Consider the following 24,370-nt stretch of genomic DNA (forward strand, 5'->3'; position numbering starts at 1 on the left):
ACTTGCTTATGTGGATTGTATTTTCCTTAAAAGAAGAAACAAAAACATTGCTCACAGACTGCAAGAACAAAAATATTGCTCAGAATTTTTTCAGTGCCTGATGTGTTATGAAGGATCTACCTTGTCTTCCAGGTAGACTGATGGCAACCTACACAATAGCTAATATTCCAAAACTTTGGGGTTTGAGCTAGGATTTAAATATTAGTGTGATATTTTAGGTATTTCATAAGATGTAGTCCTGTTTTTCCTCATATTTTCCTTGGATTCAGTGTGAACATTTGCTTTGGAGGCTAGATTTAGCCTCCAATAATGAGTGTTTTATAAGTTAATGGAAAATTTTTTAGTTATCATGTATTTAGGACACAGCCAAAGATAGAGGTCATGTAAATTAGACTGCTCCAGGGTTACTGTAACTCCATGGTCACTTCACAAGAAGGAAGAGGTCTATTCAAGTGACTGCCTGGCAAGAGAATAGAGCTCTTACGTGTGATAGTCTCCACACCTGCCCACCAAGCTTCCCCTTCAGGCACAGGGGCCAATCTGTTGAGAATGACCTGACCTGATGAAGGTTCTATTTATATTCAAATTTTAGTCCTGGACTGAAACTTCCTGAATGCTAAGCAACTGGCCCAAATACAATCTTCTCAGTAACATTTGCTGTCTCAGAATCAAACAGTTATAAATTCGGTATTCATATATTCATAATACTTGCCCAAAGTTAATAATGCTTTACCACAAATTTCTTTACATCTTTTTCTTTCCCTTAACGTAATAATGTGAATTAAGAGCAGCACACAATTTCTGGGCCTTTTCAATTACAGGCAACCCTTGCTATAGTTTGAAGTTAAAAATGAAATTAGAATTGCACACTGCATGCCAAGATCTTCTTTGCAAGCCAGCCACAACATACATAGTTATAGGTGGGTAATGTTCTCCATGTGCTATATCAATAAATGTTTTCAGTAAACAAAATTTACAGTACTGGAAACTCCTTTTTATTCAATATAATCTCCTCCATGTTTAGGAAATTGGGGAATATATGCCTCAAGATTAATTCCCTAGATAGATGAAGGTAGGATCTAGCACAGCCATTGACATGAACTTTCCAACAAAAAAGCCAGATGCATTATTTATCATAAGCAGTTGCATAATGTAAATGTAGGATGTTTCACTCTCCACTCTTCTGTAACCTGCATAAGGTCTGAGCAGTCCCTCCTCTGAGGAGCAGAAGAAACCGTCCAGGGTTTCCTGGTACAGCAAGGCACACAGGGGAAAAGAAGAGAAAAGGAAAAAACAAAAAAAAAACAAAAAAAAAACAAAAAACAAAAACAAAAACAAATATTTTAGCATATATTCTCCCCCAGGCAAGCCAAAATATATCTGGGGCCTGATGCACAGCACCCCAAAGGAAAGTACTTAAGTGTCCAATTTTCCTCAGATTTTGGGTAGGTCAAGGAATCATTCAGTTAACTCTGTCTCCTCTAACCACTCTCCTCCACTTCGAAACACATGGGTTCTCCCAGAGTTATCTGTAGAATAGATGAACCCCACATAACCACAGTATAGAGACAAATGAATAAATGACATAACATATGGACATAAACAGATCAACCTTTATCTCGTGAAAGACATCAGGAGTTCACCTTGGAAAAAATCAGATGGAAAAGATTCTGCAAGACAACAACCTGATTGTGCAACTGATTGGGCAACATAGCCTGCAGCCACAGATAGCACTGAAAACTTTTTAGGACTTTGTTTTGAATTTTTCACTCGTATCAGTTCATTCTTTTACTCCAAAGGAATAGAAATCAAGCATAGGCCATTACTCACAGCCAAACAGACCTATATTTACCTCATTGTAAAGATTTTAAATCTCTGTATAATGAAGAATAAGTTACTTACCCTACTACTACTATTACAAAATCCAATAAATTCCATCCATTTCTAACATACGCATTGGGGTGTAATAATAATCCATATGCTATAATCTTCAAAAACGTTTCAACTGTAAAAATTATCAGGAAGGCATATTCTACTTTTTCCTGTAAGACAAAAAAAGTACAATTAAAGACAACGTAATTTAACAGCTCTTTTACTAGTTAGAATTTGCAGTAATTGGGTAAGTTATATTGATCAGGACTAAGGAGAAACAATATTTCATGGCAGTTTATTTTACAGGTTTTAATTGCATAGCACTTAATGATAGCTGTGCTGACAAGGTTATAATTACATAATTGCAAGAGATTTTCCTGTTTTCACGATCTGTGAGAGAAAAAGGCTCTGTTTCTGCAAACATGGAAGTATACCATACCTTTGCTTAAGCAAATAGTCCCATCCAGGTCAATATGATTCTTTGCATTCATTAAAACTAGAAAATGCTGCAGAACAGGGCCGTGGAAATATCCTTAAAAGGCATGGAGTGTTATACTTACTTTCACTATTCATTACATCAGCCTTTATTTAATTAGGACCCACAGAGTTCTACCTAATAAGGGAGTTGAGACAGTGTTATGCCATACTAAGGAGATTCAAAAAGTTATAAGCTATTTAAGAGTGTCTTCATTTAATTTTACACTGTCGTGCAATTTTTTCATTTCAACATGAAAGTTTACTTTGACTTATTCTTCCTTCCAAATCGCCAGAATTTCTTCAAATAACCCCAATAAGCTTGAAGAAATTTTAAGTTAGTATTTATCACCACCTTGCATCATTGAAGCTCCAACTTCAGATTTGTTTCAATGCTTTTTTCTTTAAACATTATTAGTTTCTTCATTTTACAAAAATTCTTATTTTAAACAGTTATACATTGAATCTGTTTTCCTAGCTAATTGGATAATATATTTTTGTGACTTCTTTCAATTAGTAATAGCATATTTAATTTGGATAAATTGTAAAAGTCATTGCAATCAAAACAGATCAGTTAACACATTTGTTCTTTTTACCTTCAGAAATCATTTCAGCACTTTCTATAATACTTTGTTTAGTTATCTGTTGCCATGCAAATATTATCACCAAGAATAAAAGACACAAAGAGAATTATTCATTTTTTTAAACTTGTTCTGGAGCATGTGATTTTGTTCACTTATCGCACACAGTGTTAATTATATGGACTGCTCATTAAGGATTACAATCTTCTACTATCATACTCAAATATTGCACAGACATTATACATGAAACTATGTATTTGTTATTTGTTACACAGCTTGACACTTTCATATACAACCAAATAAAAAACAAGCATTGATTGTTTGCAATTTAAACAAAGATCTTTATATTTTCATGTGCAGTCTTTAATTTGGGAGAATGGGTTTCTTTTCCCTGTCAAAAGGCCATTTAGGGTTGGTTAAGTATAGGATGGGATATATGCATTTATAAATCCGACGCTGGTGACTCAATAAATGTAGAGGCTTATCAATAAACTACATACTCCTCTCCGGGTCTTCATCTCCAACAAGCAGCACCCTGGGATCACTATCAGAGGTAAGGCTTTCTGCTAGTGCAAATCAAGGATTCCTGGAACTCATTCTCTGCTCAGCTCATTCCCATATTCCTGCCCTTTTCCTCTGCTTTGAGTACACTCCATGAACACTGTAAAGCTTCACCCAAGGCAGCTTCTCCTCAGCTGCATTATATTTTGCATGAGATCTTCCAGCCCAGTGAAACTGATAAGACATCCTCCTTCCCCTCACTCCCTTCTCCAGATTTTTTCCCTAATACTTATTTCAAAATTGCCCCTTCCATTTAATGTATCACCAATAAACTGGAACAATTACTGGATAACAAGAGTGAAGTGGCCTCACAGAAGGAACGTGAATGTTTTGTGCACCAAAAGCCATCAGATTTCTTTGGCTAGAGAGCACCACAGAGGTTACAATAATATGCATTATCCGCCTTCCTGAGAAACATACTGCAAAAATCCTTAAATTCAAGCAAATCCTACCATGTACACATTTCACAATAGCAGCTATTTCTGTCTCCCTGCATATAACCAAGTCTGCAGCTTGGATATAGAAAGATAAATAATGTAAGACATCATAAGGAAGACAAAAATATTATGGTTGGCATTTGCTATGGGCAAAATATATATCAAAATCATAGTAGTAAAAGAAAAGGTGAGACAAAAGAGATAGGAGGTTTTATTTGTGCAAAATTTCAACAGCTTCTTTACATAAAGGGAACAGGACACAGGACTGGATGGGACCTTCTAGGCCAAAGATTACCTCTTGCGTCATCATGTCCAGTGTCGTGTTATTACACGCAAATATGTAAATTAGTTCCACCCATCAATGTACCAGATTCCATCCTAAAAAGCATCTTTACCCTTCACTGCTCCCCTTCAAAGAATGTTCTAATGCTCTTCTGCTATTTGGGTTAGGCACCAGCCCTAGTCCCAGTGTAACTTGCTTAATGGTCACATAGCCTTGCAGTTCATTTTAATGTGACAGTTCAAATCTAACAACTCTAACCTATCACTTAGCATCTGTCTTTTAAAATAATACTGGTCTTGTTCCTATTTATTTTATTTCCCTTTTATGGAACCTGGACTGTTTCTTATTTCCTCAACAGCACTGCAAACATTCTATTCAAACAATATGGGATCTAAGACAAGCTCATTTTTTAAATCCAACCGTGGGCTTAAGGTCAGTGTGTGTTGCTTAGCAGATGGACCATACGAAACCTTGACAGCTAGACCAAGAGAAGCCACATGAATCTCAACAAAAACATAAAGTTCTTCACCATGGCTTAAATAATCCCACATTAACATGGTCTGAGAAAGGACCTGGAAGTCACAGTGGGCACCAAGTTAAATATGCGCTCATTATAAATCAGACAAATTCCATACTGGGCTGTATTAGGAACAGCATGGTGAGCAGATAGAGGGAAATTATTATGCAGTGCTGTGAGGCTGCAACACTGCTACAGTTTTGAGTCTCTTAGTTCAAAAAGGGTGTTGAGAAAGCACAGACTCCAGTGAAGGAAAGATCTCCCCATCAAAGAGGAGGCCAACTGAAGACTAGAACTACTTGAATGGGGATTTAAAAGACGATGAAGCCAAATGCTAAGTAGCAGCACATGGTAAAATAAGAGGAAACAGCCACAAGCTGCACATTTGGAGGTTCACAGGATGTTAAGAAAAACTTCTCTATCAGAAGAGTAGTGCAGAACAGGAAAGGGAGGGGCAGAGTTTTGAAGATGCAGCTAGGCAAAGGTACAGCTGACCTGATCTAGTGCTGGCAACAGTCCTGCTAGGAGCAGAAGGACTAGGTAACCTCCAGAGGTCTCTCCCAGTTAACAGTTCTGTAATTTCTATTATTCTGATAATTCTTACACAATCATAGGGAAAATACAGATAGATTCAGGACGTGTACAGCTACCTACGCCAACTATACATTCAACATGTAAAAGCCCCTGCATTCTACACAACACTGAACACTGGGAAAGTTTTCCTTCCTTTCTGTGGAAGAAAACAAGTGTTTCCTTCAATCCTTGTTCCCTGTTGTAAAGCATATATGTGCCTGGTTCCAGAATTTGCCCCTAGAAACATTTTCATAACAAATACAAGAAACAGTCAGGGATGATGCTATTAACAGAGCCAATGGCACAAGGGAAAGATGCTTTGTAACAACAGCCACTGGGAAATCCAAGAACCACAATTTCTTGAAAACCTTGAGAAAAGGAATACAGATATTTCTACATATCTACAACCAGAGGGGCCTATTATTTTCCAGTGTTTCATTCTTCTTCCCTTACTCCTTTCCTTCCTTCCTTTTTTCTTTCATGCTCTCACACACTCACTCTTTTTTTTTTTTCTTTTAAGTCACAACTTGTATCTTTCACAGAGGCCAGATGAATTATTTGGCCCAGTAGTTAACAATATTCAAAGTACAGGCTGTGCTTTCTTTACAGACTAGGGTTTGTTTTTTTTTTTTTTTTTAATAAGTAGGCAGCCAACAGATGTTCTAACGCAAACTGCAAAGTTAACATCCTGCTTACCCTCAGGAAGGTACTGGCAGTCCCTTCTCATGCTTCTGTAACTTCTTGCCAGTCACTATGGACATCAATTTCTGTCTCCGCAACCCATATACACCTGTAGGCCATACATCACCTAGCCTGTCCAGAGCTTAAGCAACCATTACACAAGAGTAAATAAAGTTTAATTTATCACGCCATTTTCAGTATTATTGGAAGAGTTGCAGAGATAGGCTTGCTATGTAAAAAAAAAAAATCTAAAGCAGTAAGATCTAATTTAAAAATACAGACTGAAGACTGCAGTTCTAACAGTTTGATGCACACATTTATCTGCTTTCTTTTCTCTATAGCAGAGAAAACTATACCTGCACATCTTATTGTGTTCAAATTAGTTGAGATCTACATATGAATACTTTATTTCATTAAAAATGGAAGTAGGAACACTAAGAAATAAGACAACCAAACAAAAAATAAGGGAATACATAAGCCTGAGTGACTGCCTGAAAAACAAAATCTGTATTAAAAGAAACTGAGAACACAATTCTGGTTCTAAGAAATTTCACGGATTAAATTAGAAACGGTACCTAATTTCTAATATCAATTACTGCACTTAGTTCTACATTACACCACAAAATTAGCAGAGAAAAAAACTGGCAGGTGTAAATCTAAAGAAGATATGAAGCACAAAAATATGTCTGTTACTAAGGATCTAAGCAAATGGCTGTATAGATTAATAAGTAGTTTGTTCACTGATTTGATACTATGCAGAGCTAAGTCATCTCTCTTAACAGGGGGCTGATTCCTGCAAAGCTGTCTAACACTTTTGTTAACATTGCTCAAAATCTTCAAGTCTCAGCAATCTTTTTCTGAATACATGATGCAACGACAGGACTGATAAGATGCACTGCCTTTCTGGTAGAGGCCAAGGAACTCCACTTTGATATTGACCGTAGAGTGCAAAACAAAGGCTACCCTTATCCACTGAGTTTCAGTGAAGTCATTAGAACTTCATTTTCTCAGAAAAAAAGTCCATTTGCTTTCTTATTTTAAGTAAATCAGCTTAGCAGAAACCCTGTTGCTCAGGAAGAAATCTTTTTTTCCCCCCACCCTAGCCAGATGGTGTACATTAGTCATCATTTATTATCTTTATATTTTCAAAATCTCTGAAAAATATGCAAAGCTACTGTTACATGTTGTAATGTGATGCATTTAACTTAGATGTCTCACAAGATAAGTGTTTCAAAATAAAAAGTCATTAATTTGCAAAACCTTAATCTATTATGCTACATAATTAAGTCTTCTCATATTAATTTCTACACCCTGGGCATCACAGACAGGAATTACTTCTTAACTGGGGAAACACATTTTTGCACCCAGAAAAACATACACGTACCAGAGTAAAAACTGCTTAGCAGATGAAGTGACTCGATTTAAGCAAAGTAACCAAACTGACCAACTTTCTGCAGTTTAGACATACACAAAACCAGATACTTGGACATTCTTGATTTGGGGACTATTAATCAATCATGTGCTATTAAATAGGAAGTTTGACTGATGCCTTGACAACATACAAAGCCATTTATCTCTTTGACAAACAGCTATTCTTTCAAATTCTGCCATTTGGAAAACATAGCATTTATAAGACAGAAAAGTAACTTGAGTTTTGAATTTTGAAATATAATAATTTAATTTTTCACTTCATATATCTGTATTCCCCTGAAAATCATTTGTGAGCTGCACCACAGTAATACTAAAAAAAAAAAAAAAAAAAAAGAAAAAAAAAAAAAAAAAGAAAAAAAAAAAAAAAAAGAAAAAAAAAAAAAAAAAGAAAAAAAAAAAAAAAAAGAAAAAAAAAAAAAAAAAGAAAAAAAAAAAAAAAAAGAAAAAAAAAAAAAAAAAGAAAAAAAAAAAAAAAAAGAAAAAAAAAAAAAAAAAGAAAAAAAAAAAAAAAAAGAAAAAAAAAAAAAAAAAGAAAAAAAAAAAAAAAAAGAAAAAAAAAAAAAAAAAGAAAAAAAAAAAAAAAAAGAAAAAAAAAAAAAAAAAGAAAAAAAAAAAAAAAAAGAAAAAAAAAAAAAAAAAGAAAAAAAAAAAAAAAAAGAAAAAAAAAAAAAAAAAAAAAAAAGGAAAGTAACCCTATTCCCATGTGTGGAAAATGTTACAGCAGTTTCCCAATATAGAAAATTAAACAAGCTTGAAATCCATATACACAGCAAAGAGAAAACAGCAATAAAGCTTTACTTTGTTTCTGCTTTTAAAGCTAATGAAATAATTTACTTCCTAGATTAGACGTGGAAGTTACTCTCCCTTTATTAGAAGAATCAGAATTATTTATCACTCAAGAATTTGGTGATAACTATTGGGTTAACTATGCCTTTAGATACATAATAGCAAACAAGGGAGGAAGAGTTTGAAAAACTTTTTAAAGATTTGTGTTCTGATCGATCTAATTAAATTATGTTGCATCTTCCTGATCAGTCCCGATCCACCTGAGGGAACACAACTACTGCTCAACTATGTCAGTTGGCCACATTGCTGTTCTTGTAAATGAAGCTTTGCTTTTTGACAGCGGAACTCTGCAGCAACTTTACAAAATATAATTACATACCCATAATTATACTTCTATAACACAGACATGGGCCAATAGCCATTATTTCCATACTTCAGGTGCACATTAGTTTCCACGTACGCGAGACCATTTTGTTTGACCGGCAATGTCCCCTAACCTTAAATTGCTCCCAGAACACTCTCATCCCCACGTCTCAGTGTACGAAGAGTTGGACAGACCTCAGAATTCCTGAGGACTAGGATTCCAGTGTGGAAAAGGAGACAGCTTGTGTAGACATTGTATTTTAAAGAATCATTTAACTACTCATATGGATGCCACTTTTGGTAACTAAATTATCTCTATGCTTCTAGATGAATAGTAGCATTCCTCCTTAAACAGCAACTGCTGAACAGCTCTATCAAAAAGGCACCCCATTGAGATATATATGCTAAAGAAAAATGTTTTACAAAGGTGTGGACAAAGATTGAGTAGTTCTTTCCAAATCTCAGAAATGCAGAAGGGATTAGTGGAAAAACTACTGATGTAGCTAAGCCACTTTCATATATTAATTTATAGCTTTATGCATCCAGAAGCCTGTTTTGGGAAATTTTGAGAATCATTTTCTAACCCTTATGATACTATCCAGCAGTCAGAGCCCAAGCACGTTCTTGAATTTACAAAAGTAACTACTCAAAAAGGTTAAGAAATTTAGCTTTAGTTGTGAAAGTCTGGAATAATAAAACTGAAATGAATACATTGGCTCACATGTAAAATCCAGGGCAACTCTGGGCAGGACTTTGGCATTAGGCCCAGAAATACCTCCAGTCTTCTCAGATTCTTTATAGGACACCATCATACTACTACAGATCCAGGTGCTTCGGCAGTTAGCACCAGTACATGTATGTGATAGCAAGGTTGATACTTAAAAGTCAATACCAAATGCAAACTCCATATTTAGGAGTAGAACTAAGTAGGTGCCACACACCACAAACATGCTTAAACCAGTTTTATAGAAAACTGAAAGGATTTCACATTCCTAGTACCACTGCCAAGCAACAAATATTACTCACAGAATTTTCAGTTTCTAAAGAGGACACAAAATCTTTTCATCTCATTTGAACTGTGAATTCACAATCACTTGGCATAGCCCCAATTAACAACAGTTCCACCCTCTAGATCTCAAGCAGGCATTTATGCTTGCAAGAAAAGAATGTGCAATAGGACCTCTCAAATACTGAGCACAGCAAACAAACAAAATGGATATGCAAGCTATATGCTGAAGTGTAATCAAGATCAAGTGTAATTAAGATTAAGCGTAATTAAGTTTCTTAAAGTCCCTTTTTAACAATGTAGTCTGAAGTAGAGCATTTGAATAACTTGTATCACTGAAATAGTATCTCAACCTTCAAAGAATTTTTAGGTGGCAGTAATGCCTATACTTTCATCTGACAGATTCTGGCAGCCAGAGATAGATGAATAAGCAGATCATGTTTAACATTCCGATTACTTTTTTTTCATTATTTCCTGTAATGACTTCCTCTAAATGCACTGTAGACCTACATTCTGTAGACCTGCATTTCATCTTTGAGTGTGGTTGCTTCTCATATTTTTAATCATGTATTTTTCACTTTACCTTGTAAATAACACAATAATGGAGCTATAGTTAAACATCTCAGTTCTGTAGATAAGCATTTGTACAGATAGGAGAACGTTGCGTCCAAATGACAAATTTTCATACCGTTAGAGGCATCTCTGTGGATCATGTAAAAGCTCGTATGCTAAATACATATTTTCCATTTGTAACATTAGATAGGAAAAATCCAAGTTCTTTTGTCTAGTCTTTTCCTTTTCTCTATTTAGGTGGAATTCTCTCTGCTCTCTGAAAGGTAATACAGAGCTTTGCTGAATAATAGCTAGGTGGAAACAACAGACATGTCCATTCTGTATGTGCATTATTATACACTATTCACTCTCTCTTACATACCCCCCTTATAGAGGCACAGACTATCTTTCTGTTTCATGTCATTCTGAGGGAACAAGGTAAATAGCATGGGTTTGGAAATTTGCTCATAGATTACTAGAACTGTAACAGATCCCCCCATAAGTTTATCATCTACTGAAAAATTATCAACACAGGGACAATGAACCAATCACTTAACATTGACTGTATACTTGCAGGGTGCGAGAGGCAAGTTGCAGAAATGCTCATAGGCAGTGACATGTGAGTTTCAATCCTAAATCCATGCAACTCCTATTGAAGATTGAGCACAGTATGCCAAAGAATCTGAATTGCACAGCAGAAAGCTAGCCAAGCAAGCAATAAAAAAATATAACTGGAATAGAATCCAAATTACTTGGATGTCTTTCTGCCACTCTCTAATTGATGATATTCAGGAAAATAAGGTCAGCAAAATAAGGAAAGTAGAAAAGACAGTATTTACGTATACCGTCACATTGTCACATAACTTTACCTTACATAGTTGGCTAGAGTCAGTGTCAAGTGATAAATTAAACTTGCATCTAGTCATAAAACAGCCTTAAAGTAATGTCAAATATATTTTGTCACTTGATAGCAGCATTATTTATTTATGAGAGAGAAGGGTTTGGCTAGAAACCAGGGGGTGAGAATGCTACTAGGTGTCAGATACTTCAGTGAACATCTTCAAATTCTCTGAGAATTTATAAACCAAGAGAATTTTCTAATCGCTATAAATTCACCCTTGACCATGCAGAAACCCAGGAGTAGAATACAGGGAGGAGCACTGATAGCAGTAAATCCTCTACTGATTTTTGTATTTTTTATATATATATATATATATGTGTATGTTTGAAATTGGAAAACTTTCAAGTGTTACAAGAATATATAACAAGCCCACTTCTTGCATTCAGCAAGTGTTTCTTAGATACAGACTTCCCAGAACATTCAAAGAGAAACTAAAAAACAAGGACAAGGTGGGTAAAAAAACCCTCTAATATCCAAGATAAGTGATTTTTCCTTAAAACAGAAAAATTTCAGACCAAAATCTCACCAATTAAAAGTCAAAGAAAACTATAATGTATTTCAGCATTTCAACGAGACATACAAGAAAAAAAGATTCTGCTCTAAAAATACTCCTGTGAGCTTTCCCCATGTTTTTTGTGAACACATACACATCATCTTGCTAACTGTACTTAAAAATATATAGATACTATGTATGTTTCTTAAAAAACTGTCATACCAACATAGTCAACTTATTCAGGCAGTACTGCATTAGCCTGGATTTAAGCCTATCCACTTTTCCCATGCCCATTTTCTGATTGCTTCATAGTTTTCCAACCTGTTTATTTTGTTCCTTGACTAATACAGTTCTGAAATCGATAAAAGAGTGGCTCTGGTATGTCAGTTAATGGTCACTTTATGCTCAGCTTTGATGTAGGCAAGTTTGTCAAAGTAAAAGCCTATCCCAACAGCCAGATTATTTTCCAGGAGATACTTCATGCAAGCTTTCTTCAAGTCGCTCTGAAGGAATATTGCATCCGAAATGAAAAGAGAGTGAGAAGACCAAAAAGGTAACACTTTTGTGGGTTAACTATTCATTGACAGCTCTATAATGTTCCAGTGCTCTGTTTTAAGAATGCCAAGAACTTTCTGTAAAAAAAAAAAAACAAACATTAAAAAATAATATAGAGAACAGATTGGGTTTGTAGTTATGTTTGCACTGATAGTGTCAGCTGGGAAGCAGAACGACATATTCATTGAGTAGGTGGGGTTTGCCCTAGATTTATCCACCTGATTGCAAACCTAATTTCCTACTTAACTGCAAAAGAACTAGGGAAAACCCATAGAATAGTTCCATTGCAGTACTTTACTCATTAATCTCTCAGATATATGACTACAGTAGCTCTTTGCCTTTGTCAATTTAAAAACTACAGAATGATTTGTTTAAAACCTACCCAATGGTACAGTCTGTTTTTCTAAATACCTGTAGGATAGAAACTTTCATTACATAAGGCTAAATAATTTAGTGTTAGTTTGGGGGGTTTCTGTTTGGTATTGTGGTTAGTTTATTTGGTTTTAAGTACAGTGGAGAACATTAAAGAAATCCCCATGAATAAGGCTTTCAAAAACTCAAACACACAAGCAAGATCTGTATCTATCATAAGTCCTGGTCTGATTTTGAAGTCTCAGAATATGAAGGGAGGCTATGTTTAGGTCTATTACTCTATTGGAATTTTTCTGATCATCCTTCTCAAGTTTTAAATGGCAGACCTCTAGACCAATTGTCAACGAGGGAATTATGTCCAACATCTGTGGTCTACTATTGCCTCCTGCAAGCCAGCAAGATCAAGAAAAGAACACTTCATTCAAATTCTCTCTCTTTGTAGAGCAGTCAACTTCCACAACCAGGACTGGGTCTTCTGTAGCAGGACAGGCTACAGAATTAAAGTATTAAAAAAAAAAAAAAAAAAAACAACAACAACAAAAAAACCCCCACCAAACCACAACAAGGGCTTTAAAAGGTACTAGAGTACATGAATACCTCTATATTAGGATAATAACATTAAGAAATTTGATCAGAGAAGTAGGTATTTAGTTCCTAGTTTCTTGTTTAATATTTCCTAGTATCAGACCATCATATAGAAGGTACTGAATGCAATACATGATGTGGATGTGACACTTCTATACTGAGGAGAAAGTTCCACTGGTAAATAACATGTTCCACTGGGAAAGATCTAATGCCTTTCTGGTAATGACATGCTACATGCTCCATCATCTCTTTGGATTTTTTCTTCTTCTAGATGGAATTTCTTAACTACTTAGATACACATTAATTTGCTTTATGTGTGTTAGGACGTAACATGCAGCACTGCACTACAAAAGGTAACACTCAAACACGCCTAGGAAGATTGCACTGCTTATGAGCAGACAACCTGCCAGAGCATTAGATGTCAAACTATAAAAATGTCAACAGCAATGTTATTAATGAAATAAATTTTCAACTATAACAAAATAGGACAGAATACTGCTTGTAGACGCTGTTCAGAACAATAAAGTGAAGAAAAAAGAATGCATTTCTCCAAACCAACAGGAAAACAGTCTGCAATATCCATGAAAATGTTAAAGCATAACTTTCCCCTTGATTGTCTCAGTTGCTGAAGAAGTTCTTCCTAGTACTTTTCTTCTCCTGTGGTGATTTTTAAACCAAATGGTTGAAGTGTATATTTAATAAGAAAATTATTCCACAATCTTAAAAAAAAAAAAAATAAAAGCTTTTCCACTGATTAAAGACTGCTATGAAATAATATCTTGTAGTAAACTCCAGATATGCAAAATTTAATTTGGCTTGCAGAAATTGGCATTTCCCTGCAGCAATAAAATGCGGGGAGATTCACATTTTTTTGTGCCCAGTAAGTATTTGGATAACTATGAAACGGAAGACCTCTAGAATTCTTTCAACTTGAACAAAAGGCTCAATGAACATGAGAACATTTTTGTTATGCACCTGAGGGTCAAATTGCTCTGGCTCTTCCATAATCAAGAAAATTAAGATCTGTAGAGAAAAATGCAGTTGCAAGGAAAAATGTATTCTTCTGTTTAATGGAGGCCTGTTGCTCCCTAAAGTGAAAGGACAGTAGCCTGAACACACATTGCAAACATAGAGCACAGGGAGAAGAAATATTAAGAGGGGAATGGCTCCCTATAAATATAAAGGAGAACCATGAAAAATTAAAAAAATAGCACAGCTAAAACACAAACTTGTACCCAGTCCATGAACAAGATCAGTGATATACCTGTTTTGATTTCAGCTGTGCTCAGGTACAATACTGGTGCTCTTCCGGAAATTCATTAAAAAATAAAAAAATATTTTGCTTGGATCTAGTAATAGCACCATCATGAAGCCTTACTCTTTTTCTCATTCTAACTATGACAGAAAAGCATTCAAACATAACAAAAAATGTACTAATTTTGAAATAAACAAACACATGGAATACTACTGAGAATCATTGCTTAGAGTATCAGAAAAACTTGCCACAGTAAAAACAAAACTGAAATGACTGAATAAAGTAAAAAAAATATTTCTGTTAACTTCCTGTGATCTACAGATCAAACCTTACTGATAAAAATCCTCAACTTTTGATAGAAAAGAAAATATGAGTCTTCCTGCCCTGAAGCCAAATTTCTTTCTTCTCTATGGATGAATCAGTTTTCCTTCTATCTTGTGGAATGTTACTGGCATTACTTAGTGCCCCTCCAGTGGCTGCTACAATTACAGCTCCAGATTCTGCAAACAACTACACATGGTTTTTTAATCACATAGCCAGCCATAACATTAAAGGCAGGAAGCAGTACTCAAAAATCTCAAGTGCATCCTTGTAATTTCAAAATTACAACACAAAATAATTTTCTTCGGCTCATTCCTATACCATTTGGCAGCCTAGGAGATGTACTTAGGTTTTAACTTATTTTCCACTTCTGCACACAGAACACTATCAGGAAGATTTTGTTATTCTCATTATTCCCATCTGAACTACATCTAAGCCTTCTTTTCTTTATTCCCCTACCTGGGATACCAGTTTTGATTTCCAGAGAACTCACTGTCCACACCAATGTATTCACAAGTGCTCCAGTTCACTTCCATTATCACTGTAATAGTTTGAGTATACCAACACCTGTTTTTTCCTCCACCTATAAAACTGCTCTCCAACTGATATAAAACATCACAGCCCCTGTGACTTTATCCCACCTATTCAGTGAGATAGCCCCTAAAGCATATTTACAAATTGTAAATTTGTAATTACATGGAACAAGAATTGTTACTTTCCTTTGGAAAAATCAGGCTTTTTCCCCTAGAGAACTGGAGTTTCTACTACTTCCAAGTAGGCAAGAAAAAACTATTATTTTTATCAGATACAAATCATAGAGACTGAGAGCCAAAAACAAAACCCATTTTTTTCTCCTTCAGTTATATGCACAGAATTTCAAAGACAGCATTTGCTGAAGATTTTCATGTGTAGTCAGCCCTCTATTTTTTCAGCACTGTGGACTTCAATACTTGTAAAAATGAAATAGCAATTATTAGGAATTCCCCAAAAGCTGGGCTAATTTAATCTCATATGCATTCTATGTGAATGTCCTCATGAATTCATGTCAGACATTCCCATGATTTTATATATATGACAGAACTTGACAATTTCCTCATTCTTTAACAGTAAAACCAGTTGTTCTTGAGGTACCCAGTCCCCTGGATGACTGGGAGCAGAATGAAGCCCCCATAATCCAAGGGGAAATGGTTACTGACCTGCTACACCACTTAGGCACAAGTCTATGGGGCTGGACAGGATACTGAGGGAGCTGGCAGAAGCATTCACCAAGCCGCTTCCCATGCTCTGTCAGCAGTTCTGGCTAACCAAGGAGGCACCAGTGAGACCACACGTCAAATGCTGTGTTCAGTTTTGGGCCCCTCACTTGACCTTGAGGTGCGGAGCATGTCCAGAGAAGGGCACGAAGCTGGTGAAGGGTTTGGAACACAAGGCTGATTGGGAGCAGCTGAGGGAACTGGGGGTGTTCAGCCTGGAGAAGAGGAGGCTGAGGGGAGACCTTATCAATCCCTACAGCTACCTGGCAGGAGGGTGTAGCAAGGTGGGGGTCAGTCTCTCCTGCCAAGTAAAAGTGATAGGATGAGAGGAAAGTGCCTGAAGTTGCACCAGGGGAGGTTTAAATTGGATATCAAGAAAAATTTCTTCATGGAAAGCGTTGTTAAGCATCAGAGGAGGCTGTCAAGGAAAGTGGTGGAGTCCCCATTCCTGGAGGTATTTAACAGACGTGTAGCTGCAGTGCTGAGGGACAATGGTTTAATGGTGGATTTGGCCATGCTGCATTAATGGTTGGAATTGATGATCTTAAAGGTCTTTTCAACCCCAAACAATACTATGGTTCTACTAAAGACACTCAGCCTACCCGACCCACAGGGACAGATTTTCCCATTTTGTTGAGGAGAAGAGTTGTTATGTGGCATGTAAAGCCAAAAAATCAAATTCTGTGTATTGCAACTAAAACCATTCAGGTACCATTACTGCATTTAAGTGAGGACTTAAATGCACAAACAGCAGAAAAGAAATCCAGTGGATTTAGTTGTGAAGCTTCTCTTTGGTTTGATGGCATGAAACCACCATTAGTTAAAAAAAAATAAAGAAAAATACTAAATTAATATGATGCATCACCTCCAGAAGCAGAAGAAAACTCGTTATCAATCTAAGGTGTTATCTGTTAACACATCCCACTTTGTCCACGCAGGTAGAATATAAGAATTGGGCCACAAACTCCTTTTTTAATTTGACATATTCTAAACCATTTCTGTTATCTCTGTGGTATCAAACTTGCTGCTTACAGCAATGAAGATACCCAGATTAGCCCCTAAATCTTCTCCATTGCACACACACACAAAAAAAAAAAAAAAAAAATCTTCATCACTTCTAGGGAATCTGATGGCTTAAGTGAGCCAGAATAGTTGAATTGAAAATGCTATTAGACTCCCACTGTTTCAGTGATTTGAAGCTCTTTACGATTCTATTTTAAGTTTTAATAAGTATAACAACTAAACCACAAAACTTTGTATCTTAATGGCCTGGAAGTTGCTGACCTATGGAAATAAGTTTATACTACATATTGTTTTTTAAAATAGCTATTGAAACATTTACAAGTATTTTCACAATCCACTACTACAACATCAAATGGCCAGTGAAAATTTGGGGAAAACTGAGGTTTGAAAAATAGCCCTTAACATGGGATGAAGACTAAAAGGAATTTACCCTACAACACCTTAATTCAGAATCACTTTGGAATAAGCAATCACCATTTTTCGTTCTCTTTTGCTAACTGGCAATTCTACATTGCAAGTTTTCTAGTGCGATTCCACAACACCAATCCCTTGAATTTGAAAAGAGGGTCTTCATCTTGCAGAAAAAATGCCCAATACTCTGCAAAGTCCTCAAAGAGAAACAAAATGCTTTAATTAAAGCTATTTCTTTTGCTTAGTGCTATTTCTATCTTATGATTTGCCAACGGCATTGTTTTACTCATGTTTCAATGGAATACTTAGCACAGCGTGAAATAGATGGCATCTCCTCTGTAGCAAAAGTGAAAGGTTGACTTCCACCCTGGGCATCTTTTATTTTCTATGAAAGCTTAGAGGTAGAAACTGAAGCATGATAATTGAACCTTGAAGGAAGAAGTAGTGACATTACAACTTCTTCTGTCAAGTGATAAATATCCTGTGTTGCGATATATTTCATTTGTAGCAACAAATTGATAGTGTTAATAAATATTAAAGGGAGTTACACCATACCAAATGGGACATGGTGATAGCTAGTAAACCCAACTAATCATAGTTCCACGTAAAGGTGCAGGTTACTATCTGACACCCCCCCAAAAAAACTCCACGATACATCACCTTTAAAAAAAAATAATCAGCATTTACATTTGTTATATATGGCATATTAAAAGTGTGGTTTTCATATTCCCCAGTGCCTAGGGCATAAACCTGAAAGTGCCAGTGGAAATAACAAATGATGTAATAGAAGTGTGTAAAACCTGAGGCAATAATACATCGTAGTCAGAATCCAATGGTTTTGCTCAAGTGACGTACACATTTGCACTCAAAAGTTTTGCCTTTTTTTCCGTTTGGTTAAAGCTATCAAAGCAGCAGTCTCCTAGTGAGGTGTGTCAGAACTAATGTAGCTGAATGTAGTTCACTGTAATTGAAAGTAATTCATGCTGTCACATTTACTGTAATGAGAGGTCACATCTCGAGGGCCATAAATGTTGTTCACATTAATCGTAACTGACACCTTCCTCCTCCTTCAGGGAAATTCAGCCATGTTACATGGCTTAGTTCACATCCTTTTTAAGCATCTGAACTTTATGTTCAGAGGTTTTTGTTGTTTGTTTGGGGTTTGGTTTTTTTTAAAAAGAAAAAAGGCAAAAATATCAGCAACAAATTCTGCCTTGTACATTATAATAAAGTCATCTCACAGAAAAGTATGTAACAATAATTACAAGTACACTGATCTCCAAAAATCCCACAGATTACTAAAAATTATGATCTAAAATCTGACCATTCTGAAAGCAGAAATAGTCCTTAAATTATATATATATATTGAAAAGCAGTAATTAAGAATGTGACATACTATGTAATGACCAACTGGACTGCATGCATGAATTTTTTTACTAGTACTTAAATATATGGTGATTTAGAAATCATAAGGTCACATATTAAACAATGCCTGCCTTTTGAAACGTTAAAATCTGTACTGACCATGCCAGGGAATAAACCTCTATTCTCAACATGATCATATATTTCAAACCTGATCTTTGAGTGATGATATTATTTCCTTTTTAAATATTAACTAGTCGTTTTGGTTTTTACAGCTAAACCTTTTTCCCCCCCCCCCTATTTGACAGAGCTACACACTTGAAGAAAGCTCTTCAAAGCACTGAATACATGTGTACTCCACGTATAATTAACACAGTTTACAGAAAACGACAAGCTTTCAATCTGCATGCTTAGTTTATCCTGGATATATAGTTAAAAGTTGAAAGATGCCAAAGAAGAAAAAGTTGCATGCAAAAACACACTGCTGAGAGTATGATGTGCTTGTTGACCGAGGGTAACCCTAATTTCTTAGTTTTATTTTTGATGCGTTGACTAAGAATCTGGCTTTTCTCCTTGGAAAGTTAAGTGTCTGAGCCACGATTAACAAGTGGCATCTTAGCATAGGGCTTTTTCTAACAAATATTTATGGGAATGCAAAATATATATTTTCATTTATTTACAGCAACAAATGATAATATTTATGATACAAAGATTCACTGATGACTCTCAGAATTGAATATTAAACTGTTGAAGATGACAAATACAGGAAGACATGACCAGCTTCAATTCTACAATAGTTTAGAATAATTTGTTATTTTATGAAAGGCAGATTAGCCTTAAAGTTACAATTATTTAAAATGGAATACAGCCCCTCAAGAAGATCAGTTGCCCAATTCTCCTCTAGCATAAACTGGTAGTAATGCCCCTGAAATCAGCTAAATTAGATGAGTATATGAGTTTCAGAACAATCAACACTGAAAGACTCCAGACTCACTATCTGTCACAGAAGAACTCTCCAGGCATAAATAGAAATGATTCTTTTAAAGACCTATTTTTCTTTGAAAATATCATTTAGTGTTGGTGAGGCATCCAGCAGTTGTGCAATTTTCTGCAGTAGTATTTGGTGTAGAGCTACATAAAACATTCCTATGATCCCTGCAGCAGAAGTGTGCTGAAAAACATAGTCCTACTACTCAACCAAAAAGGAACAATCAAAAATAAATAATACATGATTTCCCTGAAATAAAAAGGCCATACTACACTTATTCCTCTTATTTATGATTAACTTTAACTATTGTTACTTTTTTAAACAGCATCACTCAACACTTTTCAGAAATAAATCTAGGTTTGCTTCAAAAGAAGTACGCAGTTTACATTTTGATATTTCCATGCTATTTCATAATATTGGTCCTGTGAAAGTATCTACCATAACCTTGATGGTTCTTGTTATACCAAACATACCAACAAGAATGAAAATGACTTATATCTAAAGTAGTTCTCCATCTTTAGTCTTATGTGCATTATAATTCCATCACTTTCTTTCTCTGCATGAGACATTTCAGCACTTCTGCCCAAGTACCTCATTTATTCCTAATTGCACAGGTTATCTTTATTCTATATGTTTCCAATATATTACCACTTAAAGGAGCTCAAAAATCATAGTGAAACTATATTCCAATAAATCATTGCCATTAATCCCTCATCATTACAAAAAGTATATATAATTAAATACCTACAAGTCTTTCTAAGGAAGTGATTTTTGCTTTACTAATACTATCTTTCTTGTTCTATAAAGAATAAACCACATTTAGATGATAAAATGTGCACTACTATTGAATCCTAAGAGACTATAGCTATTTGAAGCAGGTGAGTTACTTGCTTAGGACTCTCAATGTACTTCGATAACCCATCAACCGCTAATTTCAAAGCTTGTGGTGAGAAGCAGCAGCACCACCACCAATTACCTCTTCTGAATAAACTCTGGGTATTTTATGTTTTTGCAGATATTCTAAAGCTTATTTTTTACAACAATTTCACAAAAAATATACAGTCTAGCACTTTATCAGGCTTGGGGGTAGATCAAAAGACATTTTATTAATAATATGTCAGTAAATTCAGATTTGCATCTTTTTTCCTATTTTATTTCTTGATTCTTTGCTGCATTCTTTTCCAGCAGAGTTGACAGCATTTAGATAATATGTGGGGTTGGGGGCCCAATCCTGCAAAAATGAACATCCTGTTAACTCCTACTGGAAGTATGTTCCCATATCTCACCCCTCTGGTGTTTAGAAAGCTCTTCTAATCTAACTTCACTCACAGCTAGTTGATACCCAATTCGTGTGCCAACACTATCCTTTAGCTTAAGCAGCTTTTCTCCCCTCTTCAGGTTCCCCCAATGAGATCCTCTTTCATTCTTCAATTTTCCTAGCAGAAAAATGTCATGCTGTTACCATTCCCTCTTATGAAATAAGTTTTCTTCACACAGTCATCCTATTATCCTTCCTCTGCCCCTATTTATTTGAATTGATCTAAAAGAGGATGATTAATTTACCCTCTGTCAGAAAGCAATTTCCAGAGTGTGACAAAGTATGCACATAAATCTGTTATGCAATTTAAAAATATGCATTCCTTATATGTCTCTGTTTCAGTCAATCTTTAAACTCCCTACCATCAAATCCTTACTTTTGGGTCAAAATTGTCACCACTTGAACTCCACCAAAGAATCAACACTAGTTTTTCCAATCACATTTGATCAAAATTTTGTACACTAGTTTTTGAAGCATCCCATTTCATTAGGGCACCTTAGCCATTTATCCTTTCTATATAAACATAGAGAGCTTCATAATATTTCACACTTGGGGAGTCCTTTCTGGGGGAATCCTTAAAACGTATGTGAATTTTCTTAGAAGATAAAGGATTGTTCTGGTTTGTTTGCGTAAAGTTTTGTTTTCCCGTGTTACACAAGTCTCGATGATGTCTGTGCTGACGTGTATTTACCATGTCTAGATTTAAACAATATTCTCTTTTAAGTCAAAAGGAGCAGGACTGAATCCAGAATTTGGAAGGTATCCAGTGATACTTTGTAAGTAATGTTTTCTTTGGGTGAAAGATGTTGGACAAATGCAAAGCCTTTTTACTATTGTTACAAAATATGATTAGATTAGGTCTTCAGGCTGTATACTTGTCACTTAGATTCTGTGGCAGCAATAAGCAATGAGAAGAGCAGAAGGAAGTTAGCCAGGCAATCAGCACCCCTGAGATTACTGAAAAATCCCACATTTCTGTAAAAAAGGAGTTCATATTAAAAGGAAGAATTATTTTTTCTTTACCTTTATTTGCAGTCTTCCAGAAGTATGATTATCAGGGACCATGCTACGTAGCTGTTTATTTTCATTTGTTTTCTATAGCGTATACTGACACAAATCATTTATAATGCTGTCATTTGTTCTTTGTCTATCTCTTGAATGAATGTACCCTTTCACATTAACTTGCTTTCCCAAAAGCTAGCAAAAATACCACAGACAGCACCATTGGGATAGTACTTAACCAAGCTGAAAGAAGGCAAGTTGAAAGTTAGACTATAGAGTATTGTAACAGTTATCCCATCTAACTACCAAGAATACTGAAGTACTAACGACCTTTTACGCCTCAGCTGGGTTTTGATTCATAACATAAGAAAAGGCAGTACAGATGTGTTACCAGATAAGACTAAATTACATGGCATATTTTAATTTCTGAAGAATTATGTGTTGAGATGCCATCCATTCTCCCCTCTGACAAAGCATAAAAGGTCTTAAGAAAAAGGCCAAGATAACTTAGTTCAGCTGCTAGGTGATCCAGGGTATTTTCCAGACCCCCAGCCACTGGCCATGTAGAACACCGCTTCCTTGGAAGACCTGAGATGCGCCAAGTCAGGTAAAGTCTGAAGGCAGGAAGCAAAATATTACTACAGTGATGGGACAAAGAAATTCATTTGATATGCTGAAGACAGAAACTGATATCAAGCTTCTTTAGCTCCCTAGTTTCCCTTTACCTCCAAGTTTCACCAAATTCCACAAAAATTCAGTACAAAACATGTTTGCAAAAAGGAAAGAAAAAATACACCATATTTGCTTGTATTTATTGTGTTCCCCTACCTTTCTCACATTACTGAGTATGTTTGCTCTAAGCTAGAGAAAAATATTTTGCATTCACCTTGTGTGTCATTACTTTAGATTGTCTATCACAACAGATACTTTACGTCTAAACTACTGCTAAGCTTTGATCATATTTGTGCAATTAGTTTAACTGAGTCAAAAGTAATTCCTACACATATATACTGTAAATTTGACTGCATCAAGGACAGATGCATGGAGATGTATTTATCTTATTAATATGTATATTTTACCTATAGTGCTAATAGCAAAGTGACCATAGCATAAATAGGTAGACTAGTGTCAGCTGAATCTAGCTGAGTACTAATAGCCTTCTAGTTGTAGCAGCAAGACATCAGCACAGGTTAGTAACCTGCAGTCTGTAGAGTGAAGACACTGACACCACAGCTGCGCTGATCTTCATGCCCAAGCTAGCTAGCTTTAAATCTACCCTATGTATTCTGTAATTAAACCTCTGACTGCAGTGTATACCAGCTAGACATAGCAGTTTGATAGCACCATAAAACCTGGCATTGGCTGGCAAATAAAGTAGCCTGATAAATTACAGCATTCTGGCTGTCTAGGGTCTCTACTCCAGCATCTAAGAATCATATGCAGAAATACACACTCTCCACCTACCACCAGTATATATATCAGTGATGAAACCAGGCACTGCAAACTGAGACCGGTAATCTGGCCCCACACCACTCTGCTGGAGCTGGGACAGCTAAGACTGCTACGTACAAATTCTACATGCATCTCATTTTCTTTAATATTTAATGGCAGCTTAGATAAATACACAGACTATAGTCTCTATACTGTAATATACAACTTTTATATTACCGACTATATGCACACAGACAGTCTGCGTATTGTAATACAGTATATGTAGTAGACAAACTTGGTACAGCAGAGAATGGAAAGTGTAACGCTTTTTAGATGTTGTAACTGGTAGTCACTCCTTGTAGTATTGTGTTCTGAGAGGTGGGGAGAAAGTGAGTAGATTTCAAACAAATCCCCTCTCTTTGGGTTATTCCCAAATGCATCTAAAGTACAAGGAAAGAAAAGTATTCTCCCACCCTTAAAAAATAAAGAAGGCAGGTCAGTATGACCTGGTCATATTTCCTGACATTTTTATGCTGGCCAACTATTGCAGACTGCAAGGAAGAAAAATAAAATATATAACCATCAGAAGCTTTTCTGTATATTTGCTATACCATTACATATAGAGCCAGAGAAGCAAGCAGAGGTAAGAAACTGAAAATGTAAATGCAGAGCTTTTATTTATATATAAATTATCCCTGAAGATAGTCTGGAGAATTTCTCCTTGCCACGCCAATATAATGTAGATGCATATTTCTTTAAAAAATAAAATTGTAATTCCTTAATACTTCTGCTTCCTACTGTATACTACTTCCTACTATAATACTACTGCTTCCTACTATATTGAATATCTTTGCTCTTTAAAAGCAAAAGGCAAAAATATAAGCCTTTTCTTCCCCTCATGTGAGATGGCAGCTTCCATAGGCTGTTAATATTAAAACTACATCACTGACTTTTCAAAATAATTTGCAAGAAGTTTTGGGTTT

The 24,370-nt window shown here is 35.6% G+C and overlaps 1 protein-coding gene across 1 annotated transcript in view; it reads right to left on the reverse strand.

The window, feature by feature from the left end:
* The window catches only part of CACNA1D (calcium voltage-gated channel subunit alpha1 D), a 198,348-nt gene that overhangs the window by 124,602 nt on the left and 49,376 nt on the right, over positions 1 to 24,370 (reverse strand). The window contains exon 4 of the mRNA XM_035894713.1: positions 1,903 to 2,042. Coding sequence (XP_035750606.1) covers positions 1,903 to 2,042 — 140 coding nt within the window. The remainder of the gene's footprint in view (positions 1 to 1,902; positions 2,043 to 24,370) is intronic.

Source organism: Egretta garzetta, unplaced genomic scaffold (assembly GCF_000687185.1).
Source record: "Egretta garzetta isolate BGI_Z169 unplaced genomic scaffold, ASM68718v1 scaffold215, whole genome shotgun sequence".
Lineage (NCBI taxonomy): Eukaryota > Metazoa > Chordata > Aves > Pelecaniformes > Ardeidae > Egretta > Egretta garzetta.